The 13649-nt window shown below is 47.6% G+C and overlaps 2 protein-coding genes across 2 annotated transcripts in view; both read left to right on the forward strand.

The window, feature by feature from the left end:
- Nucleotides 1–13649, forward strand: part of MYRFL (myelin regulatory factor like) — a 512195-nt gene that overhangs the window by 80895 nt on the left and 417651 nt on the right. The window lies entirely within an intron of this gene.
- Nucleotides 7492–10150, forward strand: LOC143838885 (uncharacterized). Its single transcript, XM_077340793.1, has 5 exons — nt 7492–7734; nt 8237–8320; nt 8498–8581; nt 8877–9259; nt 10130–10150. Exons 1-5 carry the CDS (start codon nt 7677–7679, stop codon nt 10148–10150), a joined length of 630 nt encoding a protein of 209 aa, XP_077196908.1. The 5' UTR covers nt 7492–7676.

Below are 13649 nucleotides of genomic sequence, written 5' to 3' on the forward strand. Positions count from 1 at the left end.
CTGCAGATAGGGAAGTTGCTGCAGTGTATCTGATATCATGAAATGTGTATATAGTTAACATACCATAAAATAAAATAAACTAATATTGTAAAAACATGGGCATTTTCATTGCCTGTGTTGTTAAAATTTCACCAGTTGTATCCTTATATACAGTAGGATATATCTTCATTTATTTAGTTCAGAAATTGTTGCTCCACTTCCCCAAAACATAGAAATCATTACACGGTTCATGCTGATTGACTGATAAATATAGTTAAGATGAAATGATTTTGTTTGCAATTGTAAAGACATTCTTTCACAAGAACAGTTATAAACAACTCTTAAGGGAGTGCATTGATTTCCTTATGCGGCCTGCAACTGTCTTTCCCAGACCCTATAGAACTACTGCTAGGCAGGGTATTCCAGTGCTACAGAGAAATGCAGTGAGATTGTGGTTGTTGGCTGGGATCCAAAGAACCACTCAGGTGGTTTCACATGCCCAAGAAGTCTTTGGGTTTCTGTTTCTCAAACAGCAGCCCCCCCCCCCATGCCTTACAGAAAACCATTTAAAATCTTTAAAATGTTCAAAAGCAGTTTTTGATACAGCACTTAAGGATTAATGTTTTAAAATAGTCCAAACCCTACAGGGCATACACAAACTCTCAGGTGCTAGTTCTAAAGGACATCTTTGGATCCTGGACATTGCATTTAAGGACTGGGTGGGATGAAAAGACTTGCTTATGAGTCAGGCTTCAATAAATATTGTAAGGTATTGCAGCATTCACATAACATTTTGCAACAAGTACTAAAGAGAATCATTCTAATCCATCGACAGGATGTTGAAATAGGATTTGAAAGCCTGTGACATCCTGACACTGACTTAAATGTTTTAAAAGTTATTCATTGATCTCAAATCCCTGCTCCTACTATGTTTCCAAAGTGCACTTAGTTTCCTATCCTAAAATTGCCCAGTTCCCATTGTGACATCACAACATCCATAACAACAGCAGCCACTGTAGCCAGGACACTTCTAATAGTCCAGAACTGGAATGACAGAAAGGCAGACATGACAAAAGTTCTAACAGGACTTTGTTCAACCTTTGAATGAATGAGTCAGGAGACTGGGAAAGGGCACAACCTGTATTCCCCCTCTCCATGTTGATACTTTAATAGAAGGGCAATAATTTCCTTTCCCTACAAAGCTGAAGATCCAGGACAACAATGAATGAGTTTCCTAGGACAAAAGGAGAATGGAGAGCAGTGTCAAGTCTCCAGGCACAGCAGGGAGAGATGTTCAGGCAGCCAGATAGTTTGAAGGGAGTGAGCAAAGCTGTGGTCACAAAACAGAAGCTGAGGTCAATAGCCAGAAATCAGTCAGTCACACGCCAAGTTCATAAGAGCAAGAAGAAGGTCTGTAGTCAAGTCACAAGCTGAAGGCCAGACACGGAAGCAAGGTCCAAGAAGTCTAAACTGGCTCTGGAGGTGCAGGTCCAGAATGAGTGGGCTTTTTCACTCACCACTTTTAAGCCTGACATACAGCTAATCATCCACAGCTGACTCTGGGAGGCCAGATCTTCCTTGAGCAATTAGCTGTGCACTCCTTCACCTTTCCTACAAAGCAAAGTGCTTTAGGTTCAGGAGACAAGAGCAGGGAGCCAGCTGCTGCTGGGGCTTCAGCAACAGGTTTAGTGTCCAAAGGCTGGAAGTGCTGGGTGCTTGCTTGGGCCTAGCTGTGGTTCAGGCTCTGGGCTGGATTCCAAAGGCAGCCCTAGTGCTTCTGAGGCTTTTAGACTGTGGGCAGTTGCTGAAGCTCAGAGGTTGATCCTGCCAAGACTCACAGATCAGCCTCTTCCTCAGAGTTGGACAGGGTTGCAGCTGGCTGGACCTGACAATCAGAAACAATCCCTGGTTGGGGGAAATTCATTCATGAAATGAAGAATAGCAGAGTTTACAATTGCAGACTTCAGTTCTTTGCCATCATCTCTTTGATCTCCTGGTTACTTCCCACCTCTCTCCCCCCATGATGCCACCTTTTTTGGTATTGTACTGAACATTCAACTTGATGAAGCATTTTAGAGATCGCAAAAACTTGGGGCCATTCCGCACAATGACCAATGTTGCTAAATGTTTGCAGTATGCAGAAACGCTATATTTAATAGTGGAATTTCATCATTCAGCATACCTTCAATTCTCGTAGAATATTGCAGTAGTGGTCTATTCATTCCCACAGAATTCCGGTCTTGCCGGAATCGCAACAAAGGACGTGATATTTTTCCGCGCTTCTTCCCACCCCTGGCCACCAATCAGAAGAGCCAATGAAGTGTTGTTATCGTGCTCCCGAAAAGCCCCTTTCCCTTTAAAAACTGTTTTTTTTAAAAAACCAAAAACACCAGTAGCAACGAATATTCAATGTCTCAGAAAGACCGTTTTTGCTGGTGGTAGGAGCTGGTGCTTAATCTTTTACACGCTCTTCAAGTGAAAGGAAAAATCCTCCCCCCTCCCCGATGGGTGCAATTTCTGACCGAAATTATGGGCAGCGTCGAACAGGGGGCTGTATTGTGCTCAGAAACTTTAAAGACAAGTGCAGAAGGGAGTTTTGTTTTACTGTTAAGCACTTCTGTGGAGGGACTTCAGCCGAAGAGGCCTTGCTTATTCGTTGCTTTCGCTGGTTTAAGGGGAAAACAACGGCGATCGCGTCTCCGGAAGCTCAGTGGCAAGAGCTAGAAAGGGACATTCTTTCTACTTCTATTTTGAGAACGCACATGTGTTTTGCTGATGTGTTGTGACTTGTGCTCAGAAGTGTAGCACTTTTTTCAGGGGGAATCCACTTTTCTGGATTTCCCCCTAAGCGCTATAAAATTCTGATTCTTGCTGGAGTTTGGCGGGAGTTTTGCGGTTTGTTTATGACATCATGCGGAACATTAAATTAATAGCATTTACAAAAGGTTAGACTTCGGCTACATTTAAGTTGTGCGGAGTGGACCTTGCTCTTTTGTGGAATTCTGGTTGACCCTAGTAGAAGTATGACATAACTTTGGTTTTCAGAATTCACACAACTAGGAATGTTTGTGGAGGTATTATCCTGACCTTAGAATAAATAACAGGCTGCTGACAGCTTGAAAATTGATCCCTGCCTTCCACTTGTTCTCTTAGCAAGGCAGCAGGGTTCTTAATATAGTGGGACCTGTCAATAGACCCGTTGCTCCTGCAGGAGGACAGGTTCCCATCACCAGAACACAAAAAGTTTCCCTTTTTACAGGTTTGATTATCTTAGTCATTTTCATACTGTACTCAATAAATTCATGGGCTTTTAAATTCCTGTTCTTGAAACTGCCTCTTTGTCTCACCTAATACAGCAATGTGTCCTTTTCAGTGCTGGATAGATAGCACCATAAACAGCAAAAGCATCTACAAGATGGTTGTACTGGGAGTAACTAAGAATAATTGTCAATGTAATCCATCTTTTACACCATCAAAAACTTGCTAATAATTATAATTGTAAATATGCCAAATGTTTTGTGCAGGAAAGGGTAGGCAATAAAATAAATGCACAGTTTTATACCTTAGGATCATAGCAGCTGCTGGTTTCAAAGAAAAATCTTTGGAAGAGATAGGGGAAAACCTTTTTTTAAAAATTACTGCTTCATTCACTCTATTGGTTGAATCAATAGAACTGAAGTTTAGAGGGAGATCCAGTTACTTCTGGAAAAGGAAAACACGAACACAAGAGTTTTATCTTAGCAGCTTTTAAACTCTACTGACAGTTATCAAGATCCAATAAAGCTTGCTATTACCTCTTTAAGTTACTCTTCCCATTGTATCATCTTTCATATATATAACAGTGCTTCCTCATTAGGTTCATGTCAGATAGTTTAACAACCACATTAAATATTTTGAATTTTTAAAAAGGATATAAATGCTGCCATGCCTAGGGAGGGTTAGCAGGCAAGGGCACTACAAATGCATATCCTGGCCCATTGCCGGTTTTTATCTCCATCTTCCAATTATGACCAGCTTTTAAACAAGGCAATTGACAAGCTGAGTCTGAGTTCATTCAAGAAATCAGTGTCTACTGTCATCACTCACTCTTACTGGTATTTTAAGGACATGCTGTTGGTTTGTTACTAGGAAAAATATGTTCAGCATTTAATATTTTAATATGTAAAGTGTCTTAATTTCCTGAAGCAATTTATTATTACAAGAAGACTTTTTTTATACCTCACTTTTCACTACCCAAAAGAGTCTCAAAGCAGCTTACAATCACCTTCCTCTTGCTCTCCCTGCAACAGACATGCTGAGAGTAGGTGGGGCTGAGAGAACTCTGCCAGAATTGTTCTGTGAGAAAGCTCTAACTGGACTGTGACTAGCCCAAGGTCACCGAACTATCTGCATGTGGGGGAGTAGGGAATCAAACCCAGCTCTGGATTAGAGACTGCCCAAGATGGCTCTCTTTACATAATAACAACATTTTAATAAACCAGAATCAACTTTGTTTATTCTGTTTTGGATCCTGTTGAATTCAGATCGATTTGATCTATTCCCCCCCCCCATTGAAACAGAAAAGTGTTCTGCACTTGGTTAGGGAAGCTCAGAAGCAGGGGGAGGAGCCAAGCACAGTAGGAACCTCTTTCTTTCTTTTTTTGAAAGGGGGGGTAGAGAGGATTGAAGACAGCAGAGGAGGGAGGAAAAAACCAAGAAGCAAATCTCTGCTGTGAGAAGTTAGGGCTTCCCCTTTAAGGCAAGCTTGTAACCTGGGAATGAGGAAGCCTCTGAACTGAAGCCTTGGCCAATCAGGGCTTTCCTACAACCTTGGAGGCTCAGTAGCAAGCAGAGAGCTGCATTCTTTCTCATGCCAATTTTTCAAATATTGAGGGTTATATCCACTCTAGGATATTGCGGGGAAAAGGTAGGGTCACTCTGGATCAATCATGCTTGTTGCAGAGGGAAAATTTAAATAGGACAAAATCAAAATGGAAATTGCATTCAGTGGAGACGGCAAGGACTGAATTGACCTGGGATTGGAATAAAAGCTCTGTGCAGATTCAGCCCAGGTCTCAGGTTCACTCGCTATCATCTCCTTTTAAACAACCTCAGATAACAGGTGTTGAAAAATACTTTTCTCTGCTAGAAACACAGGGGAGCCTCTGTCAATCAGAATAAAAGTTAAAAACACTGATAAAAATCTCTGTTATATATACAAAGACCAGATGCATTTAGCCCCCTATAGTCTTCCTTACCCCCTTCAAGGATCGCTGCCTTGTTGTGGCAAGGGGGCTTGCGTCGTTCAGTGAAGCTATGAGCTATACCGTGCAGGGCCACCCAAGACGGACAGGTCATAGCTGAGAGCTCTGACAAAAGGTGATCCACTGGAGAAGGAAATGGCAAACCACTCCAGTATCTTTGCCATGAAAACTCTATGGACAGTTCCAAAAGGCAAAACGTTATGACGCCGGAAGATGAGCCCCTCAGGTCGGAAGGTGTCCAATATGCTACTGGGGATGAGCAGACGGCTAGTACAAGTAGCGCCAGAATGAATGAAGCGACTGGGCCAAAGCCGAAAGGACGCTCAGTTGTGGAAGTAACTGGTGGCAAAAAGACAGTCCGATGCTGTAAAGATTTTTATTCCATAGGAACCTGGAACGTCAGATCCATGAATCAAGGCAACAGGCACACCCCCTTCTCAGCCCTCACAAGCCAGGGGTCTTAGCAGAGGAAGGATCTGGAAGGGAAGGCTGGAACCCAACAATCATTATTACTCACATCCAGCAGGACCATGATCTTTTCATGACCCCTTAAAGGAACCATGAAAGGTTGCCCCACCTATAGGAAATCGTTTAAAGGGCAGGAGGTAGGACAGCCAAGGAGGGTAGTACAAACCTCTGTCTTGCAGTAAGAGCAGAGTGGGTAGAGAAAGAATCTCCTCTTCCCTCAGTAGGCTTTGCCTGCAGTGAACGGGTGCTGGAGGGTGCAGTAGCCCGAGATCCATCCCTTGGGAGTACGAGACTGAGGGCCATTTCGCACGGCTTCAAAGTAGCAGGATGGTTGCCAATTGGAAACGCTACAAATTTGCCATAACCCACGACGTCGTACACAATCTGCAACAGTCCTGCAACCGACCCGCAAAAAGCGCTTCGTTGTAGCGCTTCTAGGGGAATCCAGAAAACTGGATTCACCCTCCGGATAGCGATACACTCCTGCAACCAATCTGCAACACTAGCGCCACAGACTTGTGCGTTACCATTGTTGCGGTTTCTTCAAAGTCCCTCCTCCCGAGCCTTTCCTCCTAACTTCCGGCGAACTGTCCGCCATCTTTTTTCTCCGAGCGAGCGGGGATCTACGAGGCAACGAGACAGCGACTGGCTTTCAAGCAAGATCACTTTCTGAAATTCTGCCCGGACACCACAATAGTTTTCCAAAAGCACAGTGGCACACACTGTCACGTTCCAAACATTTGCCCATAGCTTAAAACCCCGTCTACCGTAGGCCAGTACTAGCGGAGTCAACGTACGGGGATCATTTTTAAAAACTTTCCTCTGAGCGTGCCAACGAACGTTCGCCGCTCGCAGGCTCCTGTTTAGATTACTGGGGTTCAATAGATATGATTCGAGGTGATTTCAAGAGGGGCGGTTTATGTGTAGTGGGTCTTTGTGTGGTTCCGGGTGCGTGGTTGTGCTTGGGTGCGGACAACCCCTTCCATCGGCGGCTAGACCTCCGGCAAGCGGAGTCGCCGTCCGCCGTTCATTTTAAAAAACTGTCCGCTGAGCGTGCCAACGAACATTCGCCAGTTACATGTCATTGATTTATGCTTTGGTTGGTGAATATTATTGGGGAACTGTCGCGTACCACTGCAATTGCTCTCGGTTTTACACCGGCATGCGTTTTTGTAATGGCGGACATCTCACTAAAATGGCTCCCGCTGCATGTTCAAACTGCTCTTCCCGCGTGTGGACGAATCAGCGCATGCGAGAAGTCAAACAAAAGGCGCTAATCTGGCCATTAGGAGCAGATCCTGTTCCCGCGCGAGGAGTTTTGAACGTGACATGTGACCTAATGTGGCCAATGCGCGTGTCCCCTACTGCCCTCTACCAATCAGGAGCCGGCTAGTCCCTTTGTCTTTGTGTGCGGGAAGGTATATGATCCGTTGCACCCTGCACCTCGCACCACCATTTTGCTCAGCTACTAGCGAAAGCACCATGGAATCCTCTTCTCAAGCCTCGTCCGTCCCTGCAACCGGCCGTGGCCCAACTTGGAGGGACGCGGAGATCAGGGACCTGATCGCGATTTTCTCGGAGGAGAAAATCCAGGACGCGTTCCAGTCCTCTCACAGAAATAGGGAGGTCTTCGAACAAGTGGCCATTAAGATGCGTGCCCTGGGCCACAACAGGACCGGCCTTGAATGCCGGTCGAAGACCAAAACAATGAGGGCGGAGTACATGCGTGCCGTGAACCATAATAAGGGTTCCGGCAACGAGAAGGTTACCTGCCCCTACTTCGAGGAGCAGCGTCAGCTGTACGGAGACGGGGAAGGAGCCGGCAGGCCGAAGCGCGTCGGGAGGAGCCTTAAGGTGGTTCGGAAGCCGGCTGCCCCGGTCGAGGAACCACCCGCTGAGGAGGATCCCGGCGAGGGAACCTCGTCCAGCTTTCGGCCTCCACCCCCCGTCCAGCAACGACCAGCGGAATTGGTCACGGTGGACCTGATGGCCATCGCTCCTGGGGAGCCGGAGGAGGTTCCTGAGCAAACGCCCCTTGCCTCCGGTAAGTAATTTTCTTTTTATTTTATATTTTATTGTTTTTATATTGAGCAAATGTGTGTTCTGACGTTTGGGGATCGTTTTCTCGTGTGTTCGTTGCTACGCATAATATGATAGGATGTTTGTGGATTGCTTTGGGTGGCTTTTTAAAACGGTTGTGTTTAAACAACAACCCAAACAGTTTTGCAGCATGCCTCAGCCATAGGCCTTCTGCAGCGCTCTAGCCACTACTTTGGGACCTTGATGTGTGGTTCAGGTTGTGTGCTTGCTCCTTTTTCACCATTGTATGCCTTGTGTTCGTTGCAACGCATGCTATGCTTGGATGTTTGTGGATTGCTTTGGGTGGCTTTTTAAAACGGTTGTGTTTAAACAACAACCCAAACAGTTTTGTTGCATGCCTCAGCCATAGGCCTTCTGCAGTGCTCTAGCCACTTCTTTGGGAGCTTGCTGTGTGGTTCAGGTTGTATGCTTGCTCCTTTTTCACTATTTTCTGCTCTTGTCCACAGAGACACAGATGCCTGGGACGGTGGTCCTAGAGTCCCCTGCAGCAGTAGCAGAGGACAGTGATTCTGGGGCGTCCACAAATGTTGGTAAGTATCAGTTGCAATAAGGGGGGGGGGTTTAACTGCTTTGTGCTTTTCTGTTTGTGCAGGGCAGCAGCACTGCCAAGAGACAGAAGATAGTCCCTCAACGTTGCTGCTTTAGGGTTTGAAGCTAGCTTTGCCACACTTTGGTCCTAAATCATGTTCTTTGTTTCCTTTTTTCAGATTTCATACCCGGGACACAGGAGGAGGAGGAGCGTGGGGTGGCTGGACCTCCTGCCCTGCGCAGGCGGATACAGATACAAGATGGTGAGCGTGCATGAACTGTTCCTTTCGAGCCATGGCTGCAGGACAATGTCTGTGTGCAATAACTGTGTGCTTCCTTTTCATTTTTGTGCTCCCCTGGCATTGTTCTGAGTCTTGGTTTAACATGTAACCAAGAAAGGCCACCATGGGCAAACAAACAATAACCGTGTGCTCCCCTGGCATTGTTCTGAGTCTTGGTTTAACAATATGTGACCAAGAAAGGCCACCATGTGCACCAGGGTGGGTTTTGACTGTCTCGTTGTTACTAACAGTTCTTTTTCTCTTTTTTTGCCAACAGAGGTCCTTTCTGAAGACGACGAGCCAGCTGGCTCACCACCCAGGGGCGCTCTCCCGGCTGAGGAGAGGCTGGCCAGGGAACGCGGCAGGCTGCGGCGCGTCTCCGTCCTCACTAGTGTGGGAGAAAGGATCCTGGAGCACTGCCAGGAGGAGTCCAGGCGTGCAGCTGCTGCAGACCAGGCGATGCTCTCCCTCGTGGCCCAGGAGGGCAAAAAATTCCGTGCCATCCTTAGAGATTCGAACAACTCACTACGCGAAAGCGTGGAGGAAGTTCGAATGATAAGGAGGCTGATGGAGAGGGCGGTCGCGGTTATGGAGGCGGCCCCCCCTCCTCAGATTACAGTGAACGTCCCCCCCCCAACCCACACCCCCCCACTACCTCCAGCACCCACCCCACACCCCCCACCACCTACAGCACCCACCCCACCCACCCCCTCTCAGAATGCCGCGACCCAAACGAGAAGGAGGACTGTTCTCGGGAAGAGAGTCGTGAAACCCGCGGACAAGTTCTCCCCCTCCTAGTTTGGGCCATTTTGTCTGTTTATCTGTGTTTGCTGTTTTCTGTTCAATAAAGTTTATGTTTTTGACTCTGTCTCTGTGTACCCTCTCTAGTGATTGTGCCAATTCTGGCACCGTTGTGTGGGTTGGAGGTTGGAGGGTGTTTTAAAGGTTAAAGGTGTCTTAGGAGTTTGGGGTGAAAGGTGTGCGAGTGTAAGGAGTCACACTGGAGTCTTTTTCAGGAAATTTACAACAACATTTTATTTTCAGAAACAGTTTAACAGGGGAAAAAAACAAGGGAATGTAACTTGGACCCCCCCCCACCACCACCTCCACCCTCCAAGAAAGCCAACTTTTTTTTAACAAATTCAAATATTTAACAGGGATAGAAAAATGGGCAAAGTAACTGGGAACCCCCCCAACACCCCCCACCCCAAAACACAAAAAGTAAACAAAACTTAGGTCCCACCGCTCCCCTCCCCAGCCCCTTCCAGCTCCCTCACTCTCCTGCACAACCGTCCCATGGTCCCCCGCACTTTGCGGCGGAAGAGGTCTTCGTCCTCCTTCTTCTTAACTGTGTGGGGAGGGAGAAAAAGTACACATTAGTGCCAGACATATTTTCCAATTTTTTTAGTTTACATGCATACACTTTTTGGTGGCCGTAGCCACAGTGTGAGAAGAGTTGGGCAGTGGGGAACATAACCTACGTTCTTCCGCCTCCCTCTGCTGCCTTTGCTGCTGTAACTCCCCTTTGAGGTCTGCCACTTCAGCCTCTAAGGCAGCCACCCTGGCCTCCATGGCACGCAGCCTTGCCTCCATAGTTTCTGCTATAGAAATCAAACAAAGAATTTAATAGCACTTAAAATGGAGGCATCACAGCAGGCTCCCATATTGCTCCATGGGGGAACACACACATGGGTCTCCCGCACAGACATAAAACTCTCACCTGCAGCCTGTCCCGAGGTGGAAGGTCCCTCTTCCTCCCCCTCCTCAAGCTCAGGTGCTTTTGCCATCTTGGATGGTGATTGTGTGGCTGGGCAAAGAAAAAGAGAAATCATAATTAAAAGCACACAAACCAGAGATGAAACACAGCTGGTAGACACACCACAGTTAGAGTCAAAGCGCATAACCAAAGTGGTTCTACACAGTACTGGCGGGCTAAGTCAGAGGGGGTTGACAGCATCTAAGTACTTTCTCGAATTGCATTGGGGACAGTAGGGGAAAGAGGCAGCTAGTCATGCCATGCATGTTTAAGGGCAAAACACAACGAGGGCAGCACTTACCCATATGCCTCCTCATTTCCAGGGGGGGCTTCCCAGCCTTCTCCCATATTTTCACCATCTGGTCGTGGAAGACCGTCCTGCCGCTTGGCTGCGGGACCCCCCCCCACTGCTCCAGACTGTTGAGGAAGTCCAGCTTCACTCGCTTAAATTTTGTCCGGACCTGCTCCCAGGTCCGGACATAGCCCCTCTCCCTCAGCTTCGATGCCAACACCAGGTAAGCACCCTTGGTGTGGCAGTGGGTGCTGGCCATAAGGCGGCCAACACTTTTAGATTGGAGCACTAGCTCCAGAAGTGCCTCAGCCTCGGCGCGCTGCCAGAAGGAGCCCTTCCGTGGCTTCGGCATCTTCGGAATGACGGTTAGGGAACGAACGTGCGTTGCTCCGATCGACCACCCCTATTTTAAATGTATCAAAGCTGCCCACCAATAAAATTATTCCTTGGAACATAAGTGGATTGATCCTCCGGTTTGACAGGGGTCGCCAATACTTCCTGGCTACCCGCCTCCCCGAACTTTCCCCGTTCAGCGCTTCCGTATTGTGTGTGTCAATTTCAGTGGGGAGTTAGCATTTAGGGCTGTCAAAGTGCTTTTCTACCAGAGAATCCCCGTTTTTTTGCAGGCAAAGTACACAAACCGCACAAGACAAGGTTAAGCAAAGAACACCAAACTTTATTCAACAACAGAGTGGGAAAAACAATTAAACACGCCTCCTGTTTCTGTAGATGTGGGTGGCTATGGCGTCCCGAACCTTGCACCCCTCAGCATAGATCCTTTTTCTCCTTGCTTCAGGGATGTCTTGAGTGTCCTCAAGGACCTCAGGATCAGGTTCATCCACAGGGAAGGGGATGTTATGTCCCTTGTCCTCGCATATGTTGTGCAAAATGACACACGCGATGATCAGCGGAGTCACATTGTCTATATGCACATGGAGTCGGGACATCAGGCAACGGAACCGGGACTTCAGACGTCCAAAGGCACGCTCCACTACATTCCTTGCCCGGGAGTGACTGAGGTTGTAGTGGCTCTGCACGTCTGTCCTTGGCCGCTTGTAGGGAGTCATGAGCCAGCGTCGTAATGGGTAGGCTCCGTCCCCGAGCACCAACGCCGGCACACGCACGCCCTCAATGGTGGCGGTGGGGTTTCCTGGAACAAAGATCCCTTCGTCCATGGCTTTCCTGAGGTTGGATTCCCTGAAAACAAGGGCATCATGCCTCCTGCCACTCCACCCCACCTCGGCATCGATAAACCGTCCGGAGAAGTCCACAGTTCCTTGCAGGAGAACAGAACAAAAGTCCTTCCTGTTACCGTACTCCTTTATGCTTCCCCCGGGGGCACGGATAGGGATGTGGCTTCCATCGACGGCCACAAAACAATGCGGGAATCCAAGCCTGGCAAACCCGTCCATACTCTGGAATAAGGGAAAGAAAAGAATATAAGCCATGGCAAGTCAGCGTGGGGTGTATCGCGTCTTCGTTGCTGACCTGTCAAACAAGAAAAAAATTTTAAAGGGCAAAGGGGATCGAATGACACTCACCGCTCCAAGCCGGTCTCCAAGGCACACGACTTTGCTGAACAATTCCGCCTCCATGGCGAGGCAGAACTCCTTAAGGATATCGCCAACCGTAGTGACTCCGAGTCCGAATTGCTGGGCTACTGTCCGGAAGTACTGAGGGGTTGCCAAGTACCACAATGCGACCGCTACCCTTTTTTCCACTGGCACGGGTCGCCGCATGCCAGTGACTTGCCTCTCCATGCGTCCACGTAGAGCCTCCACGAGTTCAAAAAATGTCCCCCTAGACATTCTAAAGTTGGCAATCCAGTGGTCATCATCCCAGCGAGCCCACACAAAATTTTCCCGCCAGTCAGAGGATCTTTCGTCCGCCCAGAACCGGGGGGGGAACCGGACCTCTGCCAGAGCTTGCCAGTGCCTCTTTGCCGCCATGGTTGCCCGTTGAGAACGTCTTGTGCTGCTGGTCATCGCTCTGGCAATACGTTCTCGGTATTCCTCTGAAGCAGCCCTCCTATGCTGCACAGTGGTGCGGATACGCTGGACCAACGCAATCATCCGAGCCAACAATTGAACAATAATCCTCTCCATTGCAACGTTAACCTGTGCTGCGGGCAGTAGGCTACGCAAACAAAGAGAGGCCGACCGCGTGTCTGCCCAGGTGCATATAAGCAGGTAACCTGTGGGCGTGTACTGTGGGCGGGGATTAACCTTTCAAACATATCAATGCATCAACCTCTGGTTCATAGAAAACAATAGAAAACACGTTCCAAGGGCGCCAATGATTTGACGATAACGCGTTGCTACGGGTTTCCCAAGGTTTTTTTAAAAAAAAGGGGACCCCGACAAGTCCGGCTTTAGGGTCGAGGTCAAAGGTGTGCCCGCAGTTTGATTGACGGGCACGGGAGGCCAGAAGCGCTAAAAAGGGACCTCCTTTGTAGCGAAAAGACGGAGAACCGGAAGCCTGTGGGTTACGAAAGTGACGAGAAGTGAAAGTGCTAAATTCCGCAAAAACCGCAGCTGTGCGTTACGGGCACAGCTAGTTACATTTCGCTAGTTGAAGTAGCGATTTCGCTAACAGCAACCAAATGGCAACTTTGAGCTCTGTGCGAAATGGCCCTGACATTCCCTTAACAGAAAGCACTAGAGACATTGCTGTCTGAAGCTTAAAGCTGCATTCCTTTTTGTTGCCTTTTGAATTTACTGCCTTTTAGTTTAATCAAATGTTCTCATGTCCTTGTGTCAAGCAATAAGGCGAAAGGAACAGAGTGATCTATTAATATTATGCCCATCCTAAACAAGTCCTTGCCAAAGTAACTGCATCCTAGAATAAATAATGTAGAATTTGTCATTTTTCATTACACGTTCATCTTATTATGGCTCTAAGCTTTGGTGTGTTTAATGTGGCTCTTTAATCTATGTCTATGGTAAACAATAAAAAGGGACAGAAGAGCACATACATGGGGATAGACAGATTCTCTTAGAAAT

Source organism: Paroedura picta, chromosome 5, assembly GCF_049243985.1.
Source record: "Paroedura picta isolate Pp20150507F chromosome 5, Ppicta_v3.0, whole genome shotgun sequence".
NCBI classification, from domain to species: Eukaryota; Metazoa; Chordata; class Lepidosauria; order Squamata; family Gekkonidae; genus Paroedura; species Paroedura picta.

Coding starts and splice junctions, on each gene's coding strand:
- LOC143838885 (XM_077340793.1), top strand. CDS start 7,677: ATGGCCATCGCTCCTGGGGAGCCGGAGGAGGTTCCTGAGCAAACGCCC. Junction 8,321..8,497: donor TGGGGCGTCCACAAATGTTG/GTAAGTATCAGT, acceptor TCCTTTTTTCAG/ATTTCATACCCGGGACACAG. Junction 9,260..10,129: donor ACACCCCCCCACTACCTCCA/GCACCCACCCCA, acceptor CTCCCCTTTGAG/GTCTGCCACTTCAGCCTCTA.